General features: G+C 46.8%; 1 protein-coding gene across 2 annotated transcripts in view; it reads left to right on the top strand.

The window, feature by feature from the left end:
- PHIP (PHIP subunit of CUL4-Ring ligase complex) overlaps positions 1–26,125 on the top strand; it is a 412,470-nt gene that overhangs the window by 60,461 nt on the left and 325,884 nt on the right. For both annotated transcript variants that reach the window (XM_073589700.1, XM_073589702.1), the window contains exons 7-9: positions 22,369–22,529; positions 22,694–22,915; positions 23,251–23,351. In XM_073589700.1, coding sequence (XP_073445801.1) covers positions 22,369–22,529; positions 22,694–22,915; positions 23,251–23,351 — 484 coding nt within the window. The remainder of the gene's footprint in view (positions 1–22,368; positions 22,530–22,693; positions 22,916–23,250; positions 23,352–26,125) is intronic.

Below are 26,125 nucleotides of genomic sequence, written 5' to 3' on the forward strand. Positions count from 1 at the left end.
TTAGTGTGAAACTAGTCTTAGTGTGTAACAGAAGCTAAACATGAAGATATAAATCTGGTATCGCTGTAATCACGTTTACCCAATGAATAATGTCACCTATATGCCTTATATCGCACGAGGAACGGTGTAAAAAATAAATAAAACCAATTCTTAACTTGCTGTGGATTTGTTCATTCTGCTTCCCAAAGATCGCAGTAAGGCTCTGCGCACATTTATCCTGCGCTCTACACTGAGCGCTTGCATCGGGGTTTCCATGTAAACCTCTGAAATACGTGATTCAGACAGAACCACTGGTGAAAGATTACCTATAATGAGGCAGATGGAGGCCCTGTCATCTGGCGGTGTTTCTTTTTCGACGTGCATAAAAACGCAGTCCTCCATAGTTTTGTGCACCTCTGAAAGGAAGGACGAAGCTGAACAGAAGCCAGACGGAGAGTAACTCTGCTGTCTCATAGTGAATGGATCCCTCAGGGGTTTCACCTGTCACATAGCTCAGAGATTTAGATGGAAACCCCAAAGTGTGTGTTCAGCGTAGAGCGCTGGATAAATGTGATCACAAACGTTATGAAAAATGTTCCCATTAAAAGCTTCAACTCAGTCCACAAAAAAAAGCAAGTCTTCATTCAGGTCCGTCATCTTTTAACAGAAGTATAGGAGGCTTCCACATTACTGGTAGCACAAAGGCTCTGGAAAAGCCAAAAGAAATTCAGCAAATTTTGCGCTTCCAAATGACCACTCGCTTCTGAGCCCCAGTGTGCATAAAAACCACCTTCAGCATTCGCATTTGTTTTTTTTTTTTTTTTTTTTTTAAATTCTTTTATTGAACCTCCGGACACAAAGAATGTACAACATACATATTGGCTTATGATATCAAGCATTATACTACATAGCACACATGTTTCCGTCCATTGTAAAATTCAATGCAAAGAAATTGCACACTCTTATAAACAAGGTAATATGTACATAACTTTCCAAACATACATAAAGGATAATTGGCTGTACATTTTCCAGCATGTATATCAATCCAATTTCACAAGCCTTGTCGTATCATTCAGAAATAGTCTAACTAAAATTCCTAAACTACAACTACCACTACATCAACTAGTATCTACTATTTCCGCTGCTTTGTCTCCCATATCGTCTTATGTCGCATGTGATGTCGCATGTGATGTCGCAGCCTTGCAAAGTAAGATAAGAGGAATTCCACCTCTCCCAAATCTTTTCAAATTTACCTGGGCATCCTCTATTTTGGTATAACGTGCGCTCATATGGAACAATCGAATTTACCAACTCGATCCAAGATCTAAAGGAAGGACTTGATTCCCCCCCCCACATCCACCGCAATGCCAGCACCTTCCGTGCCATAAACAGTGTTTCGTGCAGGAAGACCCCAGTATAGTGATCCCAGATCTCCTCCTCCCATACCCCAAACAAGCAGACCAATGGCTCTAGAGGGACAGGGGTCTGTACCAGGGATGTCAGTAGTGTAGTCACCTCTTTCCAGTAACGTAGGATAGTGGGACGTTGCCACACCATATGAATAAAATCTGCATCTGGCAAGTGACATCGCAAACATTCTGATGATTGAAGCCGACCCATCCTAAAAAGTCGCATTGGAGTCAGATATGATTGATTTATTATATATAATTGTATCATTCTGTTATTAATAGATGGTGATACTCCGATCGGAGATTCCAGAATCTCCTCCCACTCCTCACTTTGCATATTAGGGATGAGTCGTTCCCACTTCCTCTTAATAGAGCTTATGGCCGATTCTGCCCATACTTACAGCATGTATGTATACAAAGAGAATGAGACCCTGGGGACCCTGCGAATTAAGGATTCCTATCAGAGGTAAAGATGAAATAGTACGGCCCACACCCCTACCCCTCGTGATTGAAGAGCCGATCTCCGCTGCACATAGCGAAAAAATTGAGATCTCGGAATATCATGTGACCTGTAATTGTTCAAAAGACTTTAAGATCCCTTGGTCATACAAGTCTCCCATTGAAGAGATGCCACACTGAATCCAAAAAACGGTGGACGGGTGATTCGGCAATCCCGGAAAATAGTTATTATTCCACAGGGGCATTTCGGCTATAAAAACTTTAAACCCAATTACGTTCTTAATTTGTCTCCATATTAATCGTGCCAGCCGGAGCAGGGGTTGCAGACATGGGACATTAGTTTTCTCCAACTCAAGGAAACCTAATGGGCAATCTGCTTGTGCGGCATGAAGCAGGTGATTTTCAGAATTGGGGAGGCAATTACCCGGCATCCATTTACTTAAAGCTTTAGCCTGTCCAGCTAAGTAGTATAGGAAAAAATCTGTCAACGCCGCCCCACCTCCCTTCTTTGGTCTTTGTAAAGTGGACAATTTAAGTTTGGACCTAGTTTTCCCCCATAAAAAGGACGTGACCAGGGAATTGAGATTTACAAAAAAGGACCTGTGCACCGCTACCGCACTGTGCTGAAGAGAGTAGCTAAATTTAGGGAGTAATATCGTTTTAATCAGGTTAATGTGTCCAGCCACAGATAATGGGAGCCTACTCCAGGATGCAAATTTAACTTTAACTAGTTCCAGCAGTGGGTGAACATTAAGTTGTAGATCAAGCGTACTATTGTTTGATATGTGGATGCCCAAATATTTAAAACTAGATACAATAGACAGTGAGGAGAGAGCCTCCAGCTGGGGCATCGGGGCATGTGAAAGGGGTAACAGGGCAGACTTTCCCCAATTTATATGTAAACCTGAATATTTACTGAATCTATCTATAAGGGATATCACCTGTGGCAAAGTTACTTCCGCATCATTCAAGAATATCACCATGTCATCGGCATATAGGCCTATGGTATCCACCAGACCTGCTATATCTATACCTTGGATGTTAGGGGAGGACCTTATACCGTATTGCAAGTGCGAAGAGGGTCTGGGAATGAGGGCAACCCTGACGGGTTCCCCTATGTAGTGAGAAAGACTCAGATATAGAGTTATTTACTATAATACGGACCTTAGGTTTCATATATAATATTTTGATCCATGTTATAAATTTATTGCCAAAGCCATACCTTTGCAAATATGCGGAGAGTAAAGGCCGTTAAAGAGAGTCAAAAGCCTTGGCAGCATCTAACGATGCCAATGCCCATTTGTTGTCTGGCACTAAGGAGCTATATTGACTGGACTCTTCTGATGTTAATGGAAGTACTTTTACCAGGCATAAAGCCCGTTTGATCAGGATGTATAAGGTTCAATGTAATTGTATTCAGTCTAGTAGCTAGGATCTTGGTGAAAATTTTATAGTCCACATTTACTAACAAAATGGGGCGATAGGATCCACATTCCAAAGGGTCATTCCCCCTCCTTCCGAAGCATAAAAGGACTCAGGCATAGAATTCCCTTCCCAAATTCCCTGAAATACCTTCACCAAAAGTGGCGTCAATATATCCCAGTATTTCCTATATAATTCAATAGGGAACCCATCAGGTCCATGGGCCTTCCCAGAAGCCATGTCTGTCATAGCATTTTCTATCTCCTCTGCGTTGAACACAGCGTCCATATGGGCTCGCTGCCTAGGATCTAATGTGGGGAATGATACATCTGACAAATAGTCTAAACACCCCAAAGTGTCAGTCACTTTTAGATTCATATAGTGACCTGTAGTAGTCCTGAAAACAGCCAAGAATCTCCTCATTCGAAGACACCAATATACCATCCACCCTACGAATCTGTAATATTATGTTAGAGGTGCTATGTTGGCGCACCTGATAGGCCAAGAATTTGCCCGTCTGGTTCCCCAATTCGAAATAAGATTGACTGTTAAAAAATAGTTTACGCTTAGATTGTGTCCACATGCTGAGTATATAACCTCTGGGCAGCCAACCACTCAGTCCTGTTCCCACTGGTTTGGTTAGATATATATGTAGCCGCTGAGTCTTTCAGTCGTTGCTCCACCGCATCATCCTTTCTTGAGGTTACCCGCTTAATATAAGATCGTGGAGGATAAACAGCCCCTCAGGTATGCCTTAAGGGCATCCCAAAATAAATTAATATCTTGAGGTTCCGGGTGGGACGCGATGAAGCAATGCAACTGATCAATCGTTCTGTCAGGAGGTCCCATCAACTTTAACCAGAAGGGATTTAACTTCCAAGCTATCCCATTGTTCACGTGCCCATATTTGAGTTTAAGGATGACCGGACTATGGTCTGAAATCCCCCTACTTCGATGCTCTATATCAGCCACCCACATTGCCAGACCGCTGGAACCAAATATATAGTCTTTGCGTGATAGAGATACCTCTCCATTCACTCCCTTCTAGACCCTTCACAGTCCGGCTTCCGCCCCCTACATTCGACTGAAACTGCACTCATCAAAGTGACCAATGACCTTCTGACAGCAAAACGTAACGGTGACCACTCTCTGCTCATTCTTCTTGACCTATCTGCAGCTTTCGATACTGTTGACCACCATCTCCTACTCTCTAGGCTCCAGTCACTAGGCATTAAGGACACTGCACTCTCCTGGTTCTCTTCCTATCTCTCTGACCGCTCCTTCAGTGTTTTGTTCTCTGGCTCCACGTCATCTCCTCTTCCTCTTGCTGTCGGGGTACCTCAGGGCTCAGTCCTTGGCCCCCTTCTTTTTTCTCTCTACACGGCCCCAATTGGACAGACCATCAGCAGATTTGGCTTTCAGTACCATCTTTATGCTGATGACACACAACTATACACGTCTTCCCCCAACCTTACCCCCGCTGTACTACAGAACGCCAGTGACTGTCTGTCCGCAGTCTCCAATATCATGTCCGCTCTCTATCTGAAACTCAACCTCTCCAAAACTGAACTACTTCTGCTCCCGCCATCTACTAACCTCCCTAAATCTGACATTTCCCTCTCCGTGGGTGGTACCACAATAACACCCCGGCAGTAGGTGCGCTGTCTGGGTGTTATGTTTGACACCAATCTCTCCTTCACATCCCATATACAATCCCTTGCCCGCTCTTGCCGCTTACACCTAAAGAACATCTCTAGAATCCGCCCTTTTCTCACTATGGAAGCAACAAAAACCCTCACTGTTGCATTGATCCACTCTCGCCTGGATTACTGCAACGCTCTATTAATTGGCCTCCCCGTCACTCGACTATCCCCTCTCCAGTCCATACTTAATGCAGCGGCCAGGATCGTCCATCTGGGTAATCGGTACTCGGACGCGTCCGCTCTTCGCCAGTCCTTACATTGGCTGCCCATTCATTATAGGATCCAATTCAAAGTACTTGTTCTCACCCACAAAGCTCTCCACAGTGCGGCACCCCCTTACATCTCTTCTCTCATTTCTGTCTATCGGCCTAGCCGATCGCTGCGCTCTTCAAACGACTTTCGACTAACCTCTGCACTAATCCGTACCTCCCACTCCCGACTCCAAGACTTCTCCCGTGCTGCTCCTATCCTCTGGAATGCTCTACCCCAAGAAATCAGGACTATCCACAATTTGCATAGTTTTAGGCGCTCCCTCAAAACACACCTGTTCAGAGCGGCCTATCACATTCACTAATCAAAGTCATTCTCTGTGTAAGTGTGCGTGTGTAGCCCATTCACTATCTCCATCCATCCTTCACTCCCGCAAGATGGCTGGACCTTCATTGTAAATACACCATTGTAAATACACACCTGTACTCTGCATCTCCCTCACCTCATTGTAGATTGTAAGCTCTCACGAGCAGGGTCGTCTTATTTCGTCTTATTTTGCTTTAATTATTGTATTGTTAGCGTTGTTACTTATGACTTGTGTTTTGAAACTGTTAAACTGTAATGCGCTGCGGAATATGTTGGCGCTATATAAATAAAGATTATTATTATTATAGAGAGCGTTTAGTGGATGAGTGACAAGTATATTCCCTTAACTCAGGGTGACGCACTCTCCACAAATCCAACCACCTGCCACCCCCCTTAAATAATGACAACGGGGTTGTAGTCGGTGGAGAGGACCCCCCCCCCAGTCACTCCATCATCCAACCTCAATTTATCAAGGCAGTTGTTCACGACCATGTTAAAGTCTCCCATACAAATAACATCAGCGTCTGGGTAATTAAGGGCAAAACTCATTGCCATCTGCAGAATGGGTATGAGTCGGGGTTGGGGGGGGATTATAAATACATAAGACCACATATTTCCTGGTGTTTATCAATGCATGGACAAAAATTAAAACAACCCACTGGGTCCCTCCGAGTCGCCCTAGCTTCCCATCTGACGTCTTTATGTACCAACAGTGAGACCCATCTCGCGTAGCTGGTGTGGAATGTATGGACAGACCATTGTACCCAAGGCTTCTGTACGCACCACCAAGGCCACAATGTGAGGGCGATAATGTCTGACCTGTGAGAAAACCGTGATCTTTTTTTTCGAGGAGTTTTTATACCCCTCACATTCTATGTCATACATATGAACTCAAACACCATGTTTTACTCCGCTGAATATGGTGCATAATATTACCCGGGCAAAATTTAGAGACATCACCTACAGACTGAAATTGTTGTCAACTGCGATTAATACCTAAAAAAATACAAAAAACCACTACGGAAAAAAACCCAAAGTGAATAAACCACAAACAACGCGGGAGCAGAGTCCTGTACTCCCATCACGAAGCAAACAAGGGGATACCATCACTGAGCCCAGTGTCCGGTATTGGTAACAGCCGATTAATATAAAAATACCAACTAGCAATGGATACGTTAGGATTCCTTTGCAGCAGACCCTTTTGAGACCGTAGCCACTCCGCCGCCTCCGCTGGATCTGTAAAAAGCAAAGTAGAACCCTCGTGGACCACTTGGAGCCGGGCCGGGTAAATCATCGACGACATAACATTCCTCTCTCGTAGATGTCTCTTGACCTCCGTAAACTGCGCCCATTGTTTCTGGAGTTCCATAGAGAAGTCTGGGAAAATCGAGATCGTGGCATTATTGAACTTGATAGGACTCTTTTGCTGCGCCAGACGCATTGCCACGTCTCTATCCCTGCAGTTGAGGAGACGCGCCAGAAAAGATCTAGGTGGGGCTCCAGGAGGAAGTGGCCAAGTAAGGACCCTGTGAGCTCTTTCCACTGCAAAGATTGGGGAGAATTCGTCTCCCAAAGTGGTTTTAAGCCAATCTTCTAGGAATTGCTCTGAGTGTTGTCCTTCCGAGCGCTCCGGCAGACCAATAATTCGGATATTATTCCGACGCATTCTATTTTCCAGGTCATCTGCTTTTTGCCTCCACGCGTTCATAGAGCTTGCCACTTTCGTTAGTTTGGCTTCCATGGGTGTGATGGTGTCTTCTACCTGGGATACCTGTGTCTCCACCTCCGTAATGCGGCCCTTCATGGCTTGCATATCTTGTCTGAGGCGTCCCACCTCGGTGTGCATGTCCTCTATCTTCCCAGACACAGACGTCCTGGTTAAGGAGATGGCCTGCATAAGTTGTTCAGACGCCTGCTTAAGGGTTAATTCCTCTAGCTCACTCTCCTCCCCACCCTCAGAGGGGCAGTTCTTACGCTGAGCCTGTGAGGGATTATTTTTAAGAGATCTTGAGCCTTCAGCATGGTCTATTCTGGCATATTCCTTCAGCTTTTCAGCCGTCCCAGACCCCTTGGAACGACTCGTTTCAATAGCAATAGGGCACAGCCGGATCTCAGAGACAGTGCACTCTGGAGTCCCCTGAATCAAGGTTAGACGGAGTAAAATTATCAGATGGTGGCTGCAGGGTCCCAGGAGCAGCACAGACCTGCAGAGTCACACAGGGAGGCAATGTCAAGCTCCGAGCAGCAAACAAGGGCCCTTACAGGCCGGGGAGAGACCCTCAGCACCCCACAGGGACAGCAGTCAGAGAGGGATCCAAGTCCCTACAGTAATGGCGCTGGCAGGTCAGGTGATATAGCGATAGGGGGACGCGGGGCCCAATCTTTCAGGGCACACCGCTTGTCCCTCACAAGTATTCAGGGTGTCTGCTCACTCTCCGTCAGCGCTGCAGTGAGGGAACCCGGCGCTGCGTCTCACCGGCAGAGTGCGTGCCTCCAAGATGGCCGCCGCCCCGTGCAGGTCCCACCTGCCGCCCTGGTCTTCACAGCCGCAGGCACCCAGGAAACCAGCCTCGCTCACCCGCGGGGGTCCAGGAGCACCCCAGAGTCCAGAGGGGTCCGAAGATTAGCAAATGTGCCGCAGAGGTAAGGATCTGCTGGTCGGATGTCTTCAGGATGGCTGGAGCTCTTGCCAAGCGTGTCCTCACTCCGCCGCTGCATAGCCACGCCCCCCCAGCATTCGCATTTGGCAGGGGTATAATACCCAAAATGGGGCCCCTAGGGGGATTCTTTTCTCTAGCACTTAGGGGGCTCTGTATATGGAGTCTGCAAACTATTGTAGGAAAATCTGCGCTCCAGGAGGCAAATGGTGTTCTATCCCTATCGAGACTCTCCGTATGGCTAAGCAGTATTGTATAGCCACATATGGTGTATTTCCATTTTCAGCAGAAATTGTGGGACACATTCTGGTGCCATTTTTACCCACTTCCTCTGTGAAAATGTTAAATCTGGGGCTAAAATAATTTTTTTGCGGTAAAGTTGGTATCAATATGTTCATTACGCAGCTACATTACTGTATATACTCGAGTATAAGCCGAGATTTTCAGCCCTTTTTTTTTTAGGCTGGAAGTGCCCCTCTCTGCTTATATTCGAATCATTGTCCCAAGGGGTAGGCGAGGGAGGGGGGAGCGCAGGAGCCTGCTGCTGTCAGATCATACCCCCTCCTGGCGTGGTCTCTGTACTTCCCTGCTTCTCAGATGGTCTCCAGCACCGCAGCTCTTCCTGTGTTCAGTGGTCACGTGGTACCGCTCATTAAAGTAATGAATATGCACTCCACTTCACTGCCATAGGTGTGGAGCGCATATTCATTACTTTAATGAGCGGTACCACGTGACCGCTGAAGAGTGGAAGGAGCTGCCGGCCCCGGAGACTATCGAGAAACAGGGAAGTGCAGAGACCGTGCCAGGAGGGGGGGTGAGTGTGATGGGGAGGACGGGGGAGCCATGCGATATTCACCTGTCCCTTTTCCACCAACCGCACGCCGCTCTGTCTTCCGCGTCCTCTGGTTGTGACGTTCAGGTCAAAGGGTGAGATGGACGTGGTTAGTGCGCGCCTCTGCCTGAACAGTGACTGTAGCGACCTGGAAGACAGAGCAGCGTTCGGCGATGGAATGGGGGCAGTTGAATATCGCAGGTGTCGGGGTCGTGAGTCAGCGGTGACACTGGCACCTGGCCCCATAGCGTGCCGGTGTCCCCGCCTGCTCAGGACACCGACACCTGGATTTTTTTTAATCGCAGCAGCATATGGGGCATATATATCTATGGAGCATCTTATGGGGCCATCAACCTTTATGCAGCGTTATATGGGGCATCTTATGGGGCTATCAACCTTTATGGAGCAGCATATGGGATATATTCTATGGAGCATCTTATGGGGCCATCAACCTTTATGGAGCAGCATATGGAGCATCTTATGGGGCCATCATTAACCTTTTATGCAGCATTATATGGGGCATATTTTAATATGAGGCATCTTATGGGGCCATTACTAACCTTTGTGCAGCATTATATGAAGCATATTTTTTGTATGGAGCATCTTGTGGGGCCCATCGTGAACTGTATGGAGCGTTATATGGGGTTCCTGATTCAATATGGATATTCAAAACATTTAACCTACTGATGTCTCAATTATTTTACTTTTATTTATGTTTTTATTTTCTCCTTCGCCACATTGGGGGACACAGGACCGTGTGTGTATGCTGCCACTAGGAGGCTGCCACTAAGTGAATGCAAAAAGTTAGCTTCTCCTCTGCAGTATACACCACCCACTGGCTCCGGATAGAACCAGTTCATACTTGGTGTCCGTAGGAGGCACACGAGGTCTGCTATTCAGATCATATTTTTTAACGTTTTTTTTTTTTTGCTTTTTATTTTTTACCTTTTTTCAGACGATGACTGGGGCGACGGACCCTTTCAAGGGGCCAATCACCCCAACCAACAGGCGAACACGGGGAGTGTCGCCTCCCTGTACCCTCACCTGCGACGTGGGATACCAGCCTGAGCCATACTAGGCTCCCTTCAGGGCGCCAATCTCCCCGCACCAGTAACAGAAGGTAACATGGAATGTCACCTCCATGTTCCCCCCTCTGAGCTAGGCTACAGCCGGACATAGCCCTTTGTAATCCTAGGGGAGTGAACCCTTAGGAAACACAGAGACCCTCCTGTGGCGTCTGTGCTGCTCCCACTGCACCACCACTGATGGAACCAGCGGTGCTGCAGGGAGCTGGATGGTCCCTCTCCACCTCCCCCTCAAGGGCAGGATGGTTTGAGGGTCCCTGCACCGTCCATGTTGCAGCCCTGACCTGTGTGCAGAGCGGCAGCTCTGCGTCTTGCCTCCATGATCCTTATCCTGCGGTGAGTTTTTCTGAGGATCGGGGGGCTCCTGGTGCGTCGTGCACTCGCCCGCTGTTACCGGCCGGGCTTCGCTAATTTAGTCCCCAGCTGCGGCCCTTGCTAGGCTGCAAACCTGTATCCCTGCTCATTTTCGCGTGTCACCCTGACTATTCCCCCCCCCCCCCCCCTGACTTTCGGTGACGAACGTTTGGAGGAAGGAAGGCTCCCTAGCACATCACGCTCCTGACGGCTATTCCCGGCCGTGCTCCGCTAATTTAGGCCCCGGCTTCGGTCTTCGCTAGGCCGCATCATAGTAATCCCACCCCACTTCCCCGCGTCAAGCCGAAGGTGCACCCACCTGTCTCGCGCCTCTCGCACACTACGAGAAGAGCTTTCCTAATCTCGGCAGCCATTTGGGGACAAACGCAGGCACACAGGACCCTGTGTTTGCTTCCTTGCACTTCAGGAGTGATTCCTCGTCGCTGCACCGCTGAACAAAAGCCGTCTCTGGGACACAGGACCTGGGTAAGTGCTCTGCCATACTACCCTCAGGCTCCCTCCTTTTACCACTCAGGTGCTCTGCTGACCCCCCCCACAGTATATTGGGAGTAAACAGAGGTCCAGCATGTCCCAATCTAAAACCTCCAAAAAGGCTGGCAAAACAGTGATTTTTGCTTCATGCACCTTCTGTCAGGCTGTGTTACCTAAAACATACTACTCCGCTTTGTGATGCCTGTGACCCTCAGTGCGCTCAGGAGCCACCCACCACATCCAATCCCATGCTGCCTAGCCCCCCCAGAGTGGATTTCGTCACTGTCGCAATCTGTGGCTTCTCTAACTAAGGGTACCGTTACACCTAGCAATGCACCAGCGATCCCGACCAGCGATATGACGCGGTCAGGATCGCTGATGCATCGCTAGGTGGTCGCTAGTGAGCTGCCACTCGGGCAGATCTCACCAGCGACATCGCTGGGGATGGGGGTCGCTACTTACCTGTCAGACGAGGCGATCCTGCGTCCTCCCGCCCGGCTCCACGCGTCGCTCGTCTTCACAGCAGGAAGCGCCGCAGGAAGTGGACGACGAGGAATGGTCCAGCAGCTTCTCGCGCGATCAGCGATAACCAGCGGGGGAGCCGGTCGGAGGTAAATATCACATGCAGCGATATCGCTAGCAATATCGCTGTAACGTCACAAAATCGGTGACTTTACAGCGATATTGCTAGCGATATCGCAGTGTGTAACGGGGGCTTAAGTCGATTGAATCCCTTCAGGATCCCTCCAGGAGCAGGACTTCTAATCCACATGTCTGAGACTTCTCCTGTATTGGTAGAACCATCTGCCTGCAGGGGCTGCTCGAAATCAAAACGCAAACAGGCATCTAGAAAACTCGTTCATAGCTCGTCCCCCAGGCCCTCTGGTGCCTCGGCGTCCGTTAGCTCAGCTTGGCGCTCTTCCTCTCCAGGGATTTATACCGAACACGGCTCAGATTCAGAGCCTGATGGGCCCCTTGACCTTGAGTCACCAGGTTATCAGGCTATAGTAGATGGCCTCATTGAAGCAGTCAGCCAGTCACTACAGGTTGACTAAGAGCCCACTACTTCCCAGGTGGAAAACGCAGTGGCCTTCAAAAGGACCAAACGTCCTCATAGGGTGTTTGCCAACCACCCCGAATTCCAGAACATAGTTACGCGACATAGGGAGAGACCTGACAAACGTTTAGCAGGTCAGAAATAACTTGAAACCAGATATCCCTTCTCATCTGACCACTGCAAACAGTGGACAGAATCCCCTCCAGTGGATCCTCCCATATCGCGTATAACCTCCAGGACTTTTCTGTCTGTATCGGACGGATCTTCGATTAAAGATCTCAGATTGCCTGATAGATAGCCTGGCCTGTTCGGTTTTGAGGCATCAGGCTCTGCGCTTTTGCCCTCCTTTGCAGCAACCTGGGTAGCCAAAGCCGTGGCTTTCTGGGCAGATTCCTTGTATAAGACTGTACAGAAGAGCCATCTTCCCTCGGAGGTAGCATAGCTAGCCAATCAAATTTCCTTGGCCGGCGACTATCTGGTAAGCGCCTCCCTTGGCGCGGCTCATTGCTCTGCGCTTGCATCCTCTAATGCAGTAGCCATCAGGAGGTCGTTGTGGCTCATGGACTGGCGTGCGGATTCGGCTTCCAATAAATCTTTTACTTCTCTCCCTTACCACTGCTGCCGCTTATTGGAGAAAAGCTGGATCAGCTAATTTCGTACGCCACGGGAGGGACAAGTAATTCCCTTCCCCAGCAGAGAGTTAGACGACCCTATCTGGCGACAGCTGCAGACACGACTTCGGTCCTTTCACCGCAATATTGGGTGGTCCTCTAAGTCCAGTCTCCTAGGGTCGGCATGGCCCCGCTCACAGGGATAGGAGTCCACAGGCTTTGTACAAACTCAACAAGTGATGGAATACTTGCCCCATACAGACCAGATCTAGGGGTTCCAGACCCCAAAGATCCTTGCCTAAATGACTCTCAACCCTCTCCAGTCGATACCAGCAGAGTAGGCGGCTGCCTACTCCTGTTTCGTCATGCCTGGCTCGCCGTCGTTCACGACAAATGGGTCAGGGATCTGATGCCCTCCGCATACAAAATAGAATTTGCCTTTCTCCCTCCAACCCGTTTTTTTGCCTCCCATCCTCCCAAAGTGGGGAAAAAAGGCTCAATCTTTCTTCAAAACCAAAACTGAGTCATTACCTCGGTCCTGGACAATGAAAAGTTTGAGGGTTTCTATTCAAATCTGTTCGTGGTCCCAAAAAAGGATGGTACAGTCAGACCCATCCTGGATCTAAAGCTGCTAAACAAATTTGTCAAAGTCCGGCATTTCAGGATGGAGTCTCTCGGTTCCGTCATTTCTAGCCACCATCGATGTTCGGGATACATATCTTCACATCCCAATCTTCCTTTCTCACCAAAGGTTTCTTCGTTTTGCCGTTCTCGGTGAACATTTTCAGTTCACGGCCTTGCCATTCGGCCTCGCCACCAACCCCAGAGTATTCACAAAGGTCATGGCGGCCGTCATGTCCATTCTACGCTCTCGGGGCCTAGTTGTTGTCCCTTATCTAGACGACCTACTGATCAAAGGACCGTCCTTCCAAACCTGCGCGGAATCAGTCTGCATTTCATTGGATACTCTTTCTCAGCTAGGTTGGTTAGTCAACTCGAACAAATCTTCTCATCCCAACGCAGCAGATTTCCTTCCTGGGCATGATTCTGGTCTGGATTTGGACCTAGCTCCGAGCTCCCTCAAAGGGCAGGTCTCGGCCTTGTCTGTTTTGTTCAAGCGTAAGATGGCTTCCAAGCCCCAGGTGAGAGCGTTCTTTCAGGGAATTTCCCATGTGGTACCTCCCTACAGAGTGCCCTTAGACGCCTGGGACCTTAACTTGGTCCTAGGTGTCCTATAAGAATCTCCCTTTGAACTGTTTCATGATGCCTCTCTTTTCCAGCTCTCATGAAAGGTCTCCTTCCTAGTTGCGATTACTTCGATCAGAAGGGTCTTGGAGTTGGCTGCTCTTTCCTGCCGAGCTCCATTTCTGATTTTCCACCGTGACAAGGTGGTCCTCATTCCGTCCCCGCCCTTCCTAAGGTGGTATCTTCCTTCCACCTTAATGAGGATATCATCCTGCCCTCGTTTTGTCGTGCACCGGGTGGAGAAAGCTCTTCACTCTTTGGATCTTGTGAGAGCTCTCAGAAGGTACGTGTCAAGGACGGCATCTTTTCGTCAGAAGAACGCTCTGTTCGTGCTCCCGGAGGGGCACTGGAAGGGATTGGCCGTTTCCAAGTCGACAATAGCCAGATGGATTCGGTCAACTATTCAAAAAGCTTACCGCATCAGAGGCAAGCCTATTCCAGCAAGGGTCAAAGCACACTCCACTCGGCCGGTAGGTGCTTCATGGGCCTTTCGGCATCAGGCGTCCGGAGCAGGTTTGCAAAGCGGCGACCTGGTCTAGCCTGCACACTTTTTCCAAGCATTGTAATGTCCATACTCGGGCATCAGCAGATGCAGGCCTGGGTAGACGAATTTTGCAGTTAGCGGTAGCGCACCTTTAGACAGAAGGTGTTGGGAGTTTACTCTGTGATGTTATTCCCACCCAGGGACTGCTTTGGGACGTCCCACGGTCCTGTGTCCTCAATGTGGCGAAGGTTAAATAGGGATTATTGTGTACTCACCGTAAAATCCTTTTCTCCGGGCCACTCATTGGGGGACACAGCACCCACCCTTTATGGCTCATTGCCTATTATGATTTCTTGTTGACATGTTGTACCTACTGTTAATGTTCTCATTCTCCTACTGCTTGGACACTGAACTGGTTCTATCAGGAGCCAGTGGGTGGTGTATAATGCAGAGGAGGAGCTAACTCTTTTTGAATTCACTTAGTGTCAGCCTCCTAGTGGCAGCAGCATACACCCACGGTCCTGTGTCCCCTAATGAGTGGCTCGGAGAAAAGGATTTTACGGTGCGTACACAAAAATCTCTATTTTGAAATTTACCAGTAGCTACTGCATTTCCCACCCACTCGAGTCAATAAGTTTTCCCAGTTTTTTGTGGCGAAATTAGGGGCCTCGGCTTTTACTCCGGTCGGCTTGTAATTCAATAAGAGGTGAAGTTTGTAATCTGGGGTCACTCATGGGGGCGTTCTACTGTTCTGGTACCTCAGGGACTCTCCCAGTGGGTCTTGGCACCCTCAAACTATAATAGTAAAATCTGCACTATAATATGGCGCTCCTTCTCTTTTGTTGCACTGTGCCTCAAAAGTAGTTTTCACCCACACATGGGATATTGCCACACTCGGGAGAAATTGCACAACAAATTCTTGGGTCCATTTTCTCAAGTTCCCCTTGAGAAAATAAAAAAAATTAGGGCTAAAATTTTTTTTTTTTCCAGGAAAAAATGTTTTTTTTTTTTTTTTTTTTGTTAGCTCTGTTATAAACTAATGTAAAGCACCTGGTGGTTTAAGATGCTCACTACACATCTAGAGAAGTTCCTTGAGGGGTCTAGTTTCCAAAATTCTATCACTTGTGGAGGGTTTCCACTGTTTAGGCACATCAGGGGCCCTCCAAAAGTAACATGGCATCCGCTCAAGATTCCAGCCAATTTTGTGTTAAAAAACCCAAACCTTTCTCCTTCCCTTCCGGGTCCTGCTGTGTGCCCAAACAGCGGTCTTCCTCCACACATGGAGTATCTCCGAACTCAGGAGAAACTACACAACAGTTTTTGGGGTCCATTTTCTCCTGCTACCATTGTTAAAATAAAAAATGGTGCTAAAAGATGATTTTTGAGGAATAAATGTGATTTTTAATTTTCACTGGTCTACGTTAATAAACTTTTGTGAAGCATCTTGGGAGTTCAAGGTGCTTACCATGCGTCTAAATACATTCCCTGAGGGAGGGTCTAGTTTCCAAAAATGGGGCCACATGTGGGGGGGGGGTTTCCACTGTATAGGTACATCAGGGACTCTCCAAATGCAACATGGCGTCCAATCTCAGTTCCAGCCAATTTTGCGTTGAAAAACTCAAATGGTGCTCCTTCCCTTCTGAGCTCTGCCATGCACCCAAACAGTGGTTTACCCCCACATATGGGGTATCAGCATACTCATGACTAATTGCACAACTTTTGGGGTCCAATTTCTCCTGTTAACCTTTTGGAAAATAAAAAATTTGGGGGTGAAAAGATAATTTGTGTGGAGCAAATGACTTTTTCACAGCTCTGTTATCTTCTGTTAAGCACTTGGGGGTTCAAAGTGCTCAACACACATCTAGATAAGTTACTTGGGGAGTGTCCAAATGCGACATGGTGTCCACTCTCGATTCCAGCAAATTTTACATTCAAAACCTCAAATGGTGCTCCTTCCCTTCCGAGCTCTGCCGTGTGCCTAAAGAGTGGTCTTCCTCCACACATAGGGTATCGGTGTACTCAGGAGAAAATTCACAGCAAAAATTGTGGTTCATTTTCTCCTGATACCTTTGACAAAATAAAAAAAAAAAATTGTGTCCGAAGTAAAATTTTTGGGAAAAAAAGTTTGTTTTTTTTCCTTCTACATTGTTTCAATTCATGTGAAGCACCTAAAGGGTTAATAAAGTTTTTGAACGTCGTTTTGAACACCTTGAGGGGTGCATTTTTGGAATGGTGTCACTTCTGGGTATTTTCTGTCATCTATTCCCCCAAAGTGACTTCAAAAGTGAGGTGGTCCCTAAAAAAAAAAAAAAAGGTTTTATTGGAAAAATGAGAATCACTGGTCAAGTTTTAGCCTTTATAGTTTATAACGCAGAGCCGTAAAAATAAAAAAATCATTTTTTTTCCTCAATGATTTTTTTTAGCCCGCTATTTTTTATTTTCCCAAGGGTAACAGGAGAAATTGGACCATAAAAGTTGTTGTGCAATTTGTCCTGAGAGTGCTGATACCTGATATGTGGGGGGAACCACTGTTTGGGCGCATGGGAGAGCTCAGAAGGGAAGGAGCGCCATTATGGAATGCAGACTTTGATGGAATGTTCTGTGGGCGTCATGTTGCCTTTGCAGAGCCCCTGATGTGCCTAAACAGTATAAACCCTGCACAAGTGACTCCATTTTGGAAAGTAGACCCCCCAAGAAGCTTATCTAGATGTGTGGTGATCACTTTGAAGCCCCAAGTGCTTCACAGAAGTTGAAAACGCAGAGCCATGAAAATAAAAATCTTTTATTTTCCCACAAAAGTGATTTTTTTTTTTTTTTTTCTTTTTAGCCCCCAATTTTTGTGTTCCTAAGGGTAACAGGAGACATTAGACCCCCAAAGTTGGTAAATAGTGGAAACCCCTCAATTCTTGCTCCAACCCTAACCCTAATCCCAACCCTAATCCCGAACCCTAACCCTATAATTCTCGCCCTAACCCCAGCCCTAGCCCTAATGGAAAAATGACGAAAACATTTTCTTTATTTCATTGTTTGCCTAACTAAGGGGGAGATAAACGGGGGATTATTTACGTTTTTTTTTTTTTAAATTTTGATCACTGTGAGGCTGTGTTCACACTTGGTTTTTTTTTTCCATTTTCGCAGCGATTTTAAATGCGCGATTTTGCCGTGAAAATGCGAAAAAAAGCATCCCATGCAATCCTATGGGATTCCGCACATGCTGTGCTAACGCTGCGGATTTTTACGCGGCGGAATTGCATAACTGAAAAATACGCAGCATGTTCATTCTTTGTGCGGAATCGCGAGAAAATCCGCATACATAGGAATGCATTGTTCTGCTTAGTTTCCGCATGTGGCTATGCCCACCATGCGAAAAGTAAGCAGAACATTTGCGGGTGGTACCCACGGCCTGGAGGAGGGGAGATTCTCCTACAGGCTCTGGGTACCATATCCCTGTAAAAAATAGAATTAAAATAAGAAAATCGTCATATTCTCACCTTCCGATGTCCCTCGCAGCGTCACCAGGCCTCATCGATGCTCCCGGCAGGTCCCGTTCCCAGTGATGCATTGCGACAATGACCTTTGATGTCGTGGTCTCGCTATACCGTAGCGGTCTCGCGAGACCACGATGTCATCAAAGGTCGCAAAGGTCATTGTTGCAATGCATCACTGGGAACGGGACCTGCCGGGAACATCGCGATGATCGGGAACGCTGCGCAGGACAACGGAAAGTGAGAAAAACACGATTTATTTTTAACATATCTTTTTACTACCGATGCTGCATAGGCAGCCTCAAAAACACTGTTTGATGAGTGTGACCAACCTGTCAATCAGTTTTCCAAGCGATGCTACAGATCGCTTGGAAAACGCTAGCATTCTTCAAGCTAATTAAGCTTGCAAATCGCTAGTTTTTCCGTGGAAAATAGGCGGGAATTAAAATGCGGTTTTCTCACATATTTCACGCAGAATGGAATTCCGGAATTCCCGTGGAAATTTCTGCGGCAATTCCGCAACGTGTGCACATAGCCTGATAGTTTATCACAGTGATCAAAATGAATGAATGGAATCTACCAGCCGGCAGATTCGCGGCGGGCACACTGCCTATGCGCTCGCCATTTTCTTCCGGATCCAAGATGGCGGCACCCACCAGAGGAGTCAGGAGGGACCCAGGACCACCGGGGGGGGGGGGATCGGGAACCCTATGTATCTCTCCTCTGATGTGCGATTAAATGCAAAATTGTGGCTATTTTTGCAATCGCCGTTATAGGGTTAATAACGGCAATCGCAAAAACGGGGTCAGTAAAAACCAACCCCCGGCAGCCGAGACCCCGGAGAAAATCCGACGTTGGGGGGGCTATTCACTTTCTCCACAGCTCCGTGAATTAACGGCGCTCTGGTTTAAGTACCCTTAACTACCGCCGTTAAAAGGCGTATCTGCGGTCGTTAAGGGGTTAAAATATACTGATTGCTTGTATACATGTCATCAAAAAGCATAACGTGCATAGCAGTACATTGGGATGATCCCCCAATACATCATTGCCTTTCCTCCTGTGTTGTGTGTGGTTTAATTTTTGTTTGTTTTGCAACCAGTTTATTCTATTCAAGCCTTTTTAAATCCATTTTATACTCGCGTATAAGCCGAGATTTTCAGCCCATTTTTGGGGGGATTTAAGTACCCCCCTCAGCTTATACACAAGTCATTTACGCCAGGGGGTCGGCGGGGTTGTCAGATCATACTTACCGCCCGGGCACGTCTCTGCAGCCCCCCCCCCCCCCCTTCTCCTTTGGTTTCAGGCGCTTTCCTTCAGCAGTCATGTGGTACTGCTCATTAAAGTCATGAATATGCACATATTCATGACTTTAATGAGCGGTACCACGTGACCGCTGAAGGAATAGCTGCCGGAGTGAAGCAGGGGGGGGGTAGTGTTATGAATGGGTCACCGAGGAGGAAAAAAGCAACACACGCTAAGTCTCAGAAAACCAGAGAGGTTGGTAACTATGCAGACTGCAGAGCCCTGATCTTAACACACCACTAGAAGCAGTCGTGGAGCGTGCCTACGGTGGTCCTTGACGCCTTGTCACAACTGGAGAGCTAAATAAGCCTAAAGTAAGAAAAGAGGAAAACTAACTCCCCAGAGCAGACCCCAAAGGAAAGACAGCCCCCCACATGTATTGACGGTGAAGCAAGATGAAAACGCAAACAAAAACAGAAAAATAGGCTGAGCAAACGATGGGGCCAAACTAACTTGAAAGGAAGATACTGTCTGCAATCTGCCAAAAAACCCTACCAAAAATAATGTCCAACGCTTCTGATAAAATTAACCCTGAAGTCGCTAGACTTCTCCCACTATATCAGCACTCTGGAATATTCTGAGAAAGAGCAAAAAGAGGCCAATCTAATAAAGGACAAAAAGACAAATTGGCAAATACAGATAAATAAGAGTGGAAATTCAGCACAGCCCAGCCGGGCTGGCTGACCACACAAAAACTGAGTTGACCAACAAGAGCAAGTGTGAACATTAGCAAAAAACAAACTTAACTTGAGATGACTGGAGCAGAGCTGAAGTCCAAGACCTGGGAAACAGACTGAATCACCAGCAACAGGATAGGGCGTTGGCTGTCTTATATCCAGTCTGATACTCCAGAGATCCAATCACTATCCTCCTCGTCAGGTGGCAGACCATTACCAATTAAACTAACCTCACTACCTCCTGTCATTACCAGAGGGAGAACGGAAGGAGAACTCCCAGCTGGTGGAGCAGAAAATGAGCTCATAACAGGGTAGTATATTCTCTGTCTGCCGGGTCCTCTGTCAGTGACGTTCAGGCAGCAGAGTGTTGTGAATTCGCTTTCTGACCTACCTCTGGTTACTACTGAAGGTAGTGGAGCTGGTCAAATTGACAGAGGGGTTGCGAGTTCTCTTTCTGGGCTCCCTCTGGTGGTTACTGGAGGTAATGGAGCCGATCTGTTTAACAGAGGCTTGCCACCTGATAATGAGGACGACGATTGGAGATCTGGGGTTTCAGACTGGGATTTAAGACAGCCGACTCCCTCTATCCCTGCTGATTTTCTTCCTGCCTCCTGAGGTCTTAGTTTCCAGCTCAGTCCCTGCATGTTCAGCTAAGTGTTCATTTGCTATTCTGTTTACATTTGATCTAGTTTTGTCTATTTCAGTTTTGTGTGGGTCAGCCAGCTCCGGCTGGGGCTTTGCTGAATCACCATCCATATGTTGCTGCTTGTGCCAGTTTGTTTTTGTCCCTTATTAGATTGGCCTCTTTTTGCTCTGCTTTCAGAATATACCAGAGTGCTGATATAGTGGGCGAAGTCGTGTGACTTCAGTATTCTTTGCATCAGACGTGTTGGACTTTTTTGCAGGGTTTTTTGCGTGATTGCAGACAGTGTCTTTCCCTTCCTTTCCTGTCTAGTCAGTGTGGGTCCCAACGTTTGCTCAGTCTATTTTCCTGCCTGCGTTTGTGTTTTCATCTTGTCTCACAATATGTTTGGGGGCTATCTATTCCTTTGGGGTCTGCTCTGGGGCAGTTTAGACTTCCCCTTTCTTGCTTTAGGCTTAGTTAGCTCTCCGGTTGTGCTGAGGCATCTAGGATCATCGTAGGCACGCTCCACGGCTACTGCTAGTTGTGTGGATTGGATCAGGGGTCTGCAATCCGCTTAGTTACCAACCTCTCTGGTTTTCTGTGGCTTAGCTTGGGCTTGCTCTCCTCCTCTGTGACCCAATCATAACAGCAGAGGGCGCAATGACGTAGTTAGTGTGTGCCCTCTGCTGCCTGAATGTCACTGACAGAGGACCAGGCAGACAGAGCGTTGCGCAGCGGTGGACCGGGGACAGGTGAATATCTCGGGTGTCGGGGCCCAGAGCCAGCGGCGACACCGGCACCTGGCCCCCATGACATGGCGCATCGGTGTCCCCGCCTGCTCAGGACACCGGCACCTGGCCCCCAGCGACGAGAGGTAAGGATGTCTTTTTTTTTTTTTTTTTATTCTATGGAGCATCTTATGGGGCAGCATATGGGGCATAATCTATGGAGCATCTTATGGGGCAGCATATATAGGTGCATAATCTGTGGAGCATCTTATGGGGCAGCATATGGGGCCTAGTCTATGGAGCATCTTATGGGGCATAATCTATGGAGCATTTTATGGGGCATAATATTCTATGGAGCAACTTATGGGGCCATAATTAACCTTTGTGCAGCATTATATGATGTGTATTTTGTATGGAGCATCTTATCGGGCCCATCATGAACTGTATGAAGCATTATATGGGGCTCCTGATTCAATATGGTTATTCAAAAACATTTAACCTACTGTTGTCTCAATTTTACTTTTATTGGTATCTATTTTTATTTTTGAAATTTACCAGTAGCTGCTGCATTTCCCACCCTAGGCTTATACGCGAGTCAATAAGTTTTCCCAGTTTTTGTGGAAAAATTAGGGGGGGTCGGCTTATACTCGGGGTCGGCTTACACACGAGTATATACAGTATATTGTTGTTTTTTTTTTTTTTTTCCTTTTGTTTTCCCCTTTGTGACCGGAGTTTAGCGACTTTTTTTCGCCTGATTAATTGCAACTTTTAAAAAAAAAAAATTAATATTTGACTCAGTTCAACTCCAGTCCCACCTGGTGTATTTTCAGAAACGCCATCATTTTTATTGCAATTTGTGCAACTTTTGACATTGGGTCGCATATACAGTTCAAGTTGAAATATTTTGATTTTTTTTTTTATGTATTTGGTGCCAAAACCCGCAACTAATCCCAAAGGATAAAAGGAAAGTGACTTAAACCCCCGTAAATGATGAATTGTGGTCATCGTGCCTGAAAAATGATGGATGCATGTTATTATTGTGATCAGGTCACTTTGCTATACGGCTACATATACAGACAAGTATATACATTTGTTATGGTTTCTTTGTGCCTTGTTGAAAGTGTAAATTTAGATTTGCATCTTAGTCTTTACAATTAACATATTTGTGAATATTTTTATATTACAGCATGTACACTTTTTGCAAGAAAACTAAATGGAAAATACAAGTTTCAGTCATTAGTTCCGACTGCTGTCTATCAGCACATGAAGATGCACAAGCGGATCCTAGGTCATCTGTCCTCTGTTTACTGTGTAACGTTTGATCGGACGGGTAGAAGGATATTTACAGTAAGTTGATTCTAATTTTTTTTTTTTTTTAGTTACTTATGTTTGGGTGTAGGTTGCATGCCTGATATGTTTCCAGTAGTGATAACTTGCTTGGCATAAAGCATCACTGAAAAAAAAAAAAAAATTGCACCGCTTCTGATTTGGTTTGCTATCCAATGTTACAGGGCTCTGATGACTGCCTTGTGAAAATATGGGCAACAGATGATGGCCGTCTTCTTGCCACACTAAGAGGACATGCTGCAGAAATATCCGACATGGCTGTTAACTATGAAAACACCATGATTGCTGCTGGGAGCTGTGACAAAATGATCAGAATATGGTGCTTAAGGACGTGTGCACCACTGGCCATTCTACAGGGACACAGTGCATCCATCACATCACTACAGGTAATATATTGCTAGGGTAAAACATGGCATCAACTAATTGGGGGGGTTGGGTTGTATATAAGAGGTATGTCTCAAATCTGTATGTTAAAACTGTGTGTGCCAATTTTGTAAGTTAAAACTGTTTAAAAAAAAACAAAAAAAAAAAAACATGGCATCAACATTTGGAAGGGTTGAAATGTTAGGTCTGTTGTTGAGGTAGAGGAAGATGCTGTACGTATGCAAGTCAAAGGTTTATCTAGCAGACCTCAGGTCCAATGGGGAGCTGCAGCTTGTGTTTAGGTTTTTGTTTTTCAGTTTTGTGTTTTGTTTTTTTTTTTTTTTTTTTTAATTTGCAGTTCTCCCCCTTGTGCAGTGGATCTAAGAGATACCTCTCCTCAACTGGAGCAGATGGGACAATTTGCTTCTGGCTTTGGGATGCAGGGACCCTGAAGTTTAAGTAAGTGTTGTTACTTTCTTGGTTGTAAGTTCCTTTTAGTGGCCTTGATGATTAAGCTTAACCCTGTCTCTGCAGCCATTTTTCACTTTTATGTTTGCATTTTTCTCTACCAAGAGAGTTTTTTTTAAATTTTCTTTTAAAAATTGAAATAGTCGTATGGGGCAGCTTATTTGCAGAACAAGTTGTAGTTTTCACTGGCACAATTCATTTTGCCATCCAATTTACTGAAAAATTGGAAAAAAATTCCAAATGGGGATAAAGTGGTGAATGAAAAAAGTGATTTCTGCCACTTATACTTTGTTTTTACGGTTTTCATTGTATGTTAAAAATTACCTGGAAATTACCTGGATATGTGATTATTCAGGTCAGTATGATTTTGATGCCTAATTTGCATCAGATTTTTTTTTTTTTCAATTTAATGGGGGAACAAGGTTCACTTTAATCAACAGATCTTGGAATCAAAATAAGTTTCACAATTGAATGTGTTTATCTCCGCAGAGAAACTTTTTTAAAGTTATAAATGTTCTCCTGCTGTGTTCTGTGTAATTTCTGTGTCTCACTGTACGGGGACATGGTCTGATCATACCACTGCTCCTGGGCAGAGGAGGAAGCAAAAGAGAATATACAGACATTACAGCAGGAGATTGCAGCTGCTGGTTTCTGGAAGGAAACATATTTATTTGCCTGCTTTAAAGACAATCTGTCACCAGGAAAAAATCACACTGAAACTGCTCTCCACTGACTGACAAGGGATCTGCATTGGGGACAGCTGTCAGTGCTGGGGGCTTGGTTACCGCCAGTGCTCTGTATGCTCAGAGCGGTGACTGAAACCCAAATGCTGCTGGGGGAATGAACTTCATTTTATTTTTCACAGTGTTCAGTTTAGTGTGGGCACTGGGCAGGTCATTAACGCTGATAACCTGCAGATGGGGTTAAATAGCATTTTTTTTTTATTTCTCTGTTGACTGATTCCTCAAAACCAGGTTTTTAATCTCCCAGAACCAGCTGTGATCCTGTTCTGTAATATCTGTATACGCTTATTCTTCATGAGGGGGCGGACCAAACAAGGCAGGAAGAAATGAGTGGCGGATGTGAGGCGTCTGTGTCAGAGGGGGAAAGACCTGCCCCCCCCGGTCAAGAAACAGGTATGTGTGACAACTTTTAAAAACTATTATTTTCCCTTCTCCCATAAAAGCACACCTGAGAGAGGGGATCCGCACAGTCAGGACAGGAACCCTACTGAAGATAAAAGGGCGGTACCTCTCCCTCGCTTCAGTTGATTTTCCTGTCCTGACAGGGACCCGTGTGCTGAAGACGGTGTGTCAAGATGTCTGTACCTGCCCACCCCCGTGCCAGCGTGGAAGATCAGGCAGAGCCTGTGCACTGGGCGTTGGGGGTGGAAGCGCCGTCCGAGGGTTCCCCCGGGGGCTCAGCGTCCGAGCGGGTGTCAGCGCAGCACGGTCGGGGCTCTTCCGTGGCTGCCGTGCCGCCCTCTGCTGATGTCCAGGAGGGGCGGCCACTTCCGGGTCGCGTCCCTCTGACGTCAAGCGCAGGGCATGCTGGGAATGGGCGTACCGGCGTAACGTCGGGGGCGGCGCCGGATCCAAGATGGTGGCGCCCATGATAAAAACGCCGGCAAAAGATAATCCCGGCGGCGTGGCAGGGGGGGGAGAGGGGCTGTCAATGGGCACCGGAGGAGGCGGAGAGTGCAGTGGATCCCTCTTAAAAAGAGGGATGACCACAGAAGACGCACTCATGCCCAATACTTAACAATGGAAGTGGGGCAAGAAGAGCAGCAGCAGCAGGAACTCTCTCCAGATGCCTTGCCGAGCTGCCAGCATACCAGGAGCAGTCACTCGAGTGGTGGGAGTGGCAGTCGTAAACACAACCGGCATGACTCTGAGACATCCAGAAACAACGTCACAAGTGCATCTAAGGAGCCTTCGAGATCGGTACCCTTGATTGACAGCGGTTTTGAGTGATCTACGTGAATGTCATCCTTATGGTAACAGGGTTCCAATTTTCTTTTTGATCACTAGGGGTCGAGGAAGTCAAGCGGCAAAACAAAGAATAGAGAATGCGCCCTATGCAGAGACCCGCTGGCAGATCAGTGGCAGAAAGATCTCTGCGCTGACTGTATAAACAAAACCATACTGGGTGAAACCCCTGATTTGGTGACTAGCCTTAGGGCTATAATGCCAAGAGGAGGTGAAAGTCTCCCTAAAGGCAGCCCTTAAAGAGACAGATAAAAGAAGCCGCAAAAGGGATTTTGATTCAGAGGCCTCGCTAGTGCAGAGAGGTCGGGAAAGATCCCTGTCCCCTTCCACCTCCTCTTCCTCTACTCAGTCCTTAGAATGCTCTTCGGGCAGCGATATAGAAGGCCGTCCGTGTTTCCCAACAGAGGACGTGGAAAAGCTGGTCAAATCTATCAGGTCTACAATGGGCCTTTAAAGCGGAAAAGACTCCTAAATCATTGGAGGATGTTATGTTTGGAGGACTGGAGGAAAGGAAAAAAAACGCACCTTCCCTGTAAATGATAAGATAAAGGCCTTAATTGACAGGGAATGGAAAAAACCTGAGAGGTCGGGTGCCTTACCTTCTACATTGAAAAGGAGGTACCCATTTGAACAAAAAGACTCAGAAATTTGGGGAAAAAGTCCCAAAGATTGATGATGCCGTAGCTAAATCCTCAAAAAAGGTATCTCTACCATTAGAGGACTCTGGCGTACTGAAAAACCCGCTTGATGAAAAAGCAGATGGTTTCCTGAAACATC

This window comes from Dendrobates tinctorius, unplaced genomic scaffold, assembly GCF_039654945.1.
Source record: "Dendrobates tinctorius isolate UK_male_01 unplaced genomic scaffold, ASM3965494v1 ptg000111l, whole genome shotgun sequence".
Taxonomy (NCBI): Eukaryota; Metazoa; Chordata; class Amphibia; order Anura; family Dendrobatidae; genus Dendrobates; species Dendrobates tinctorius.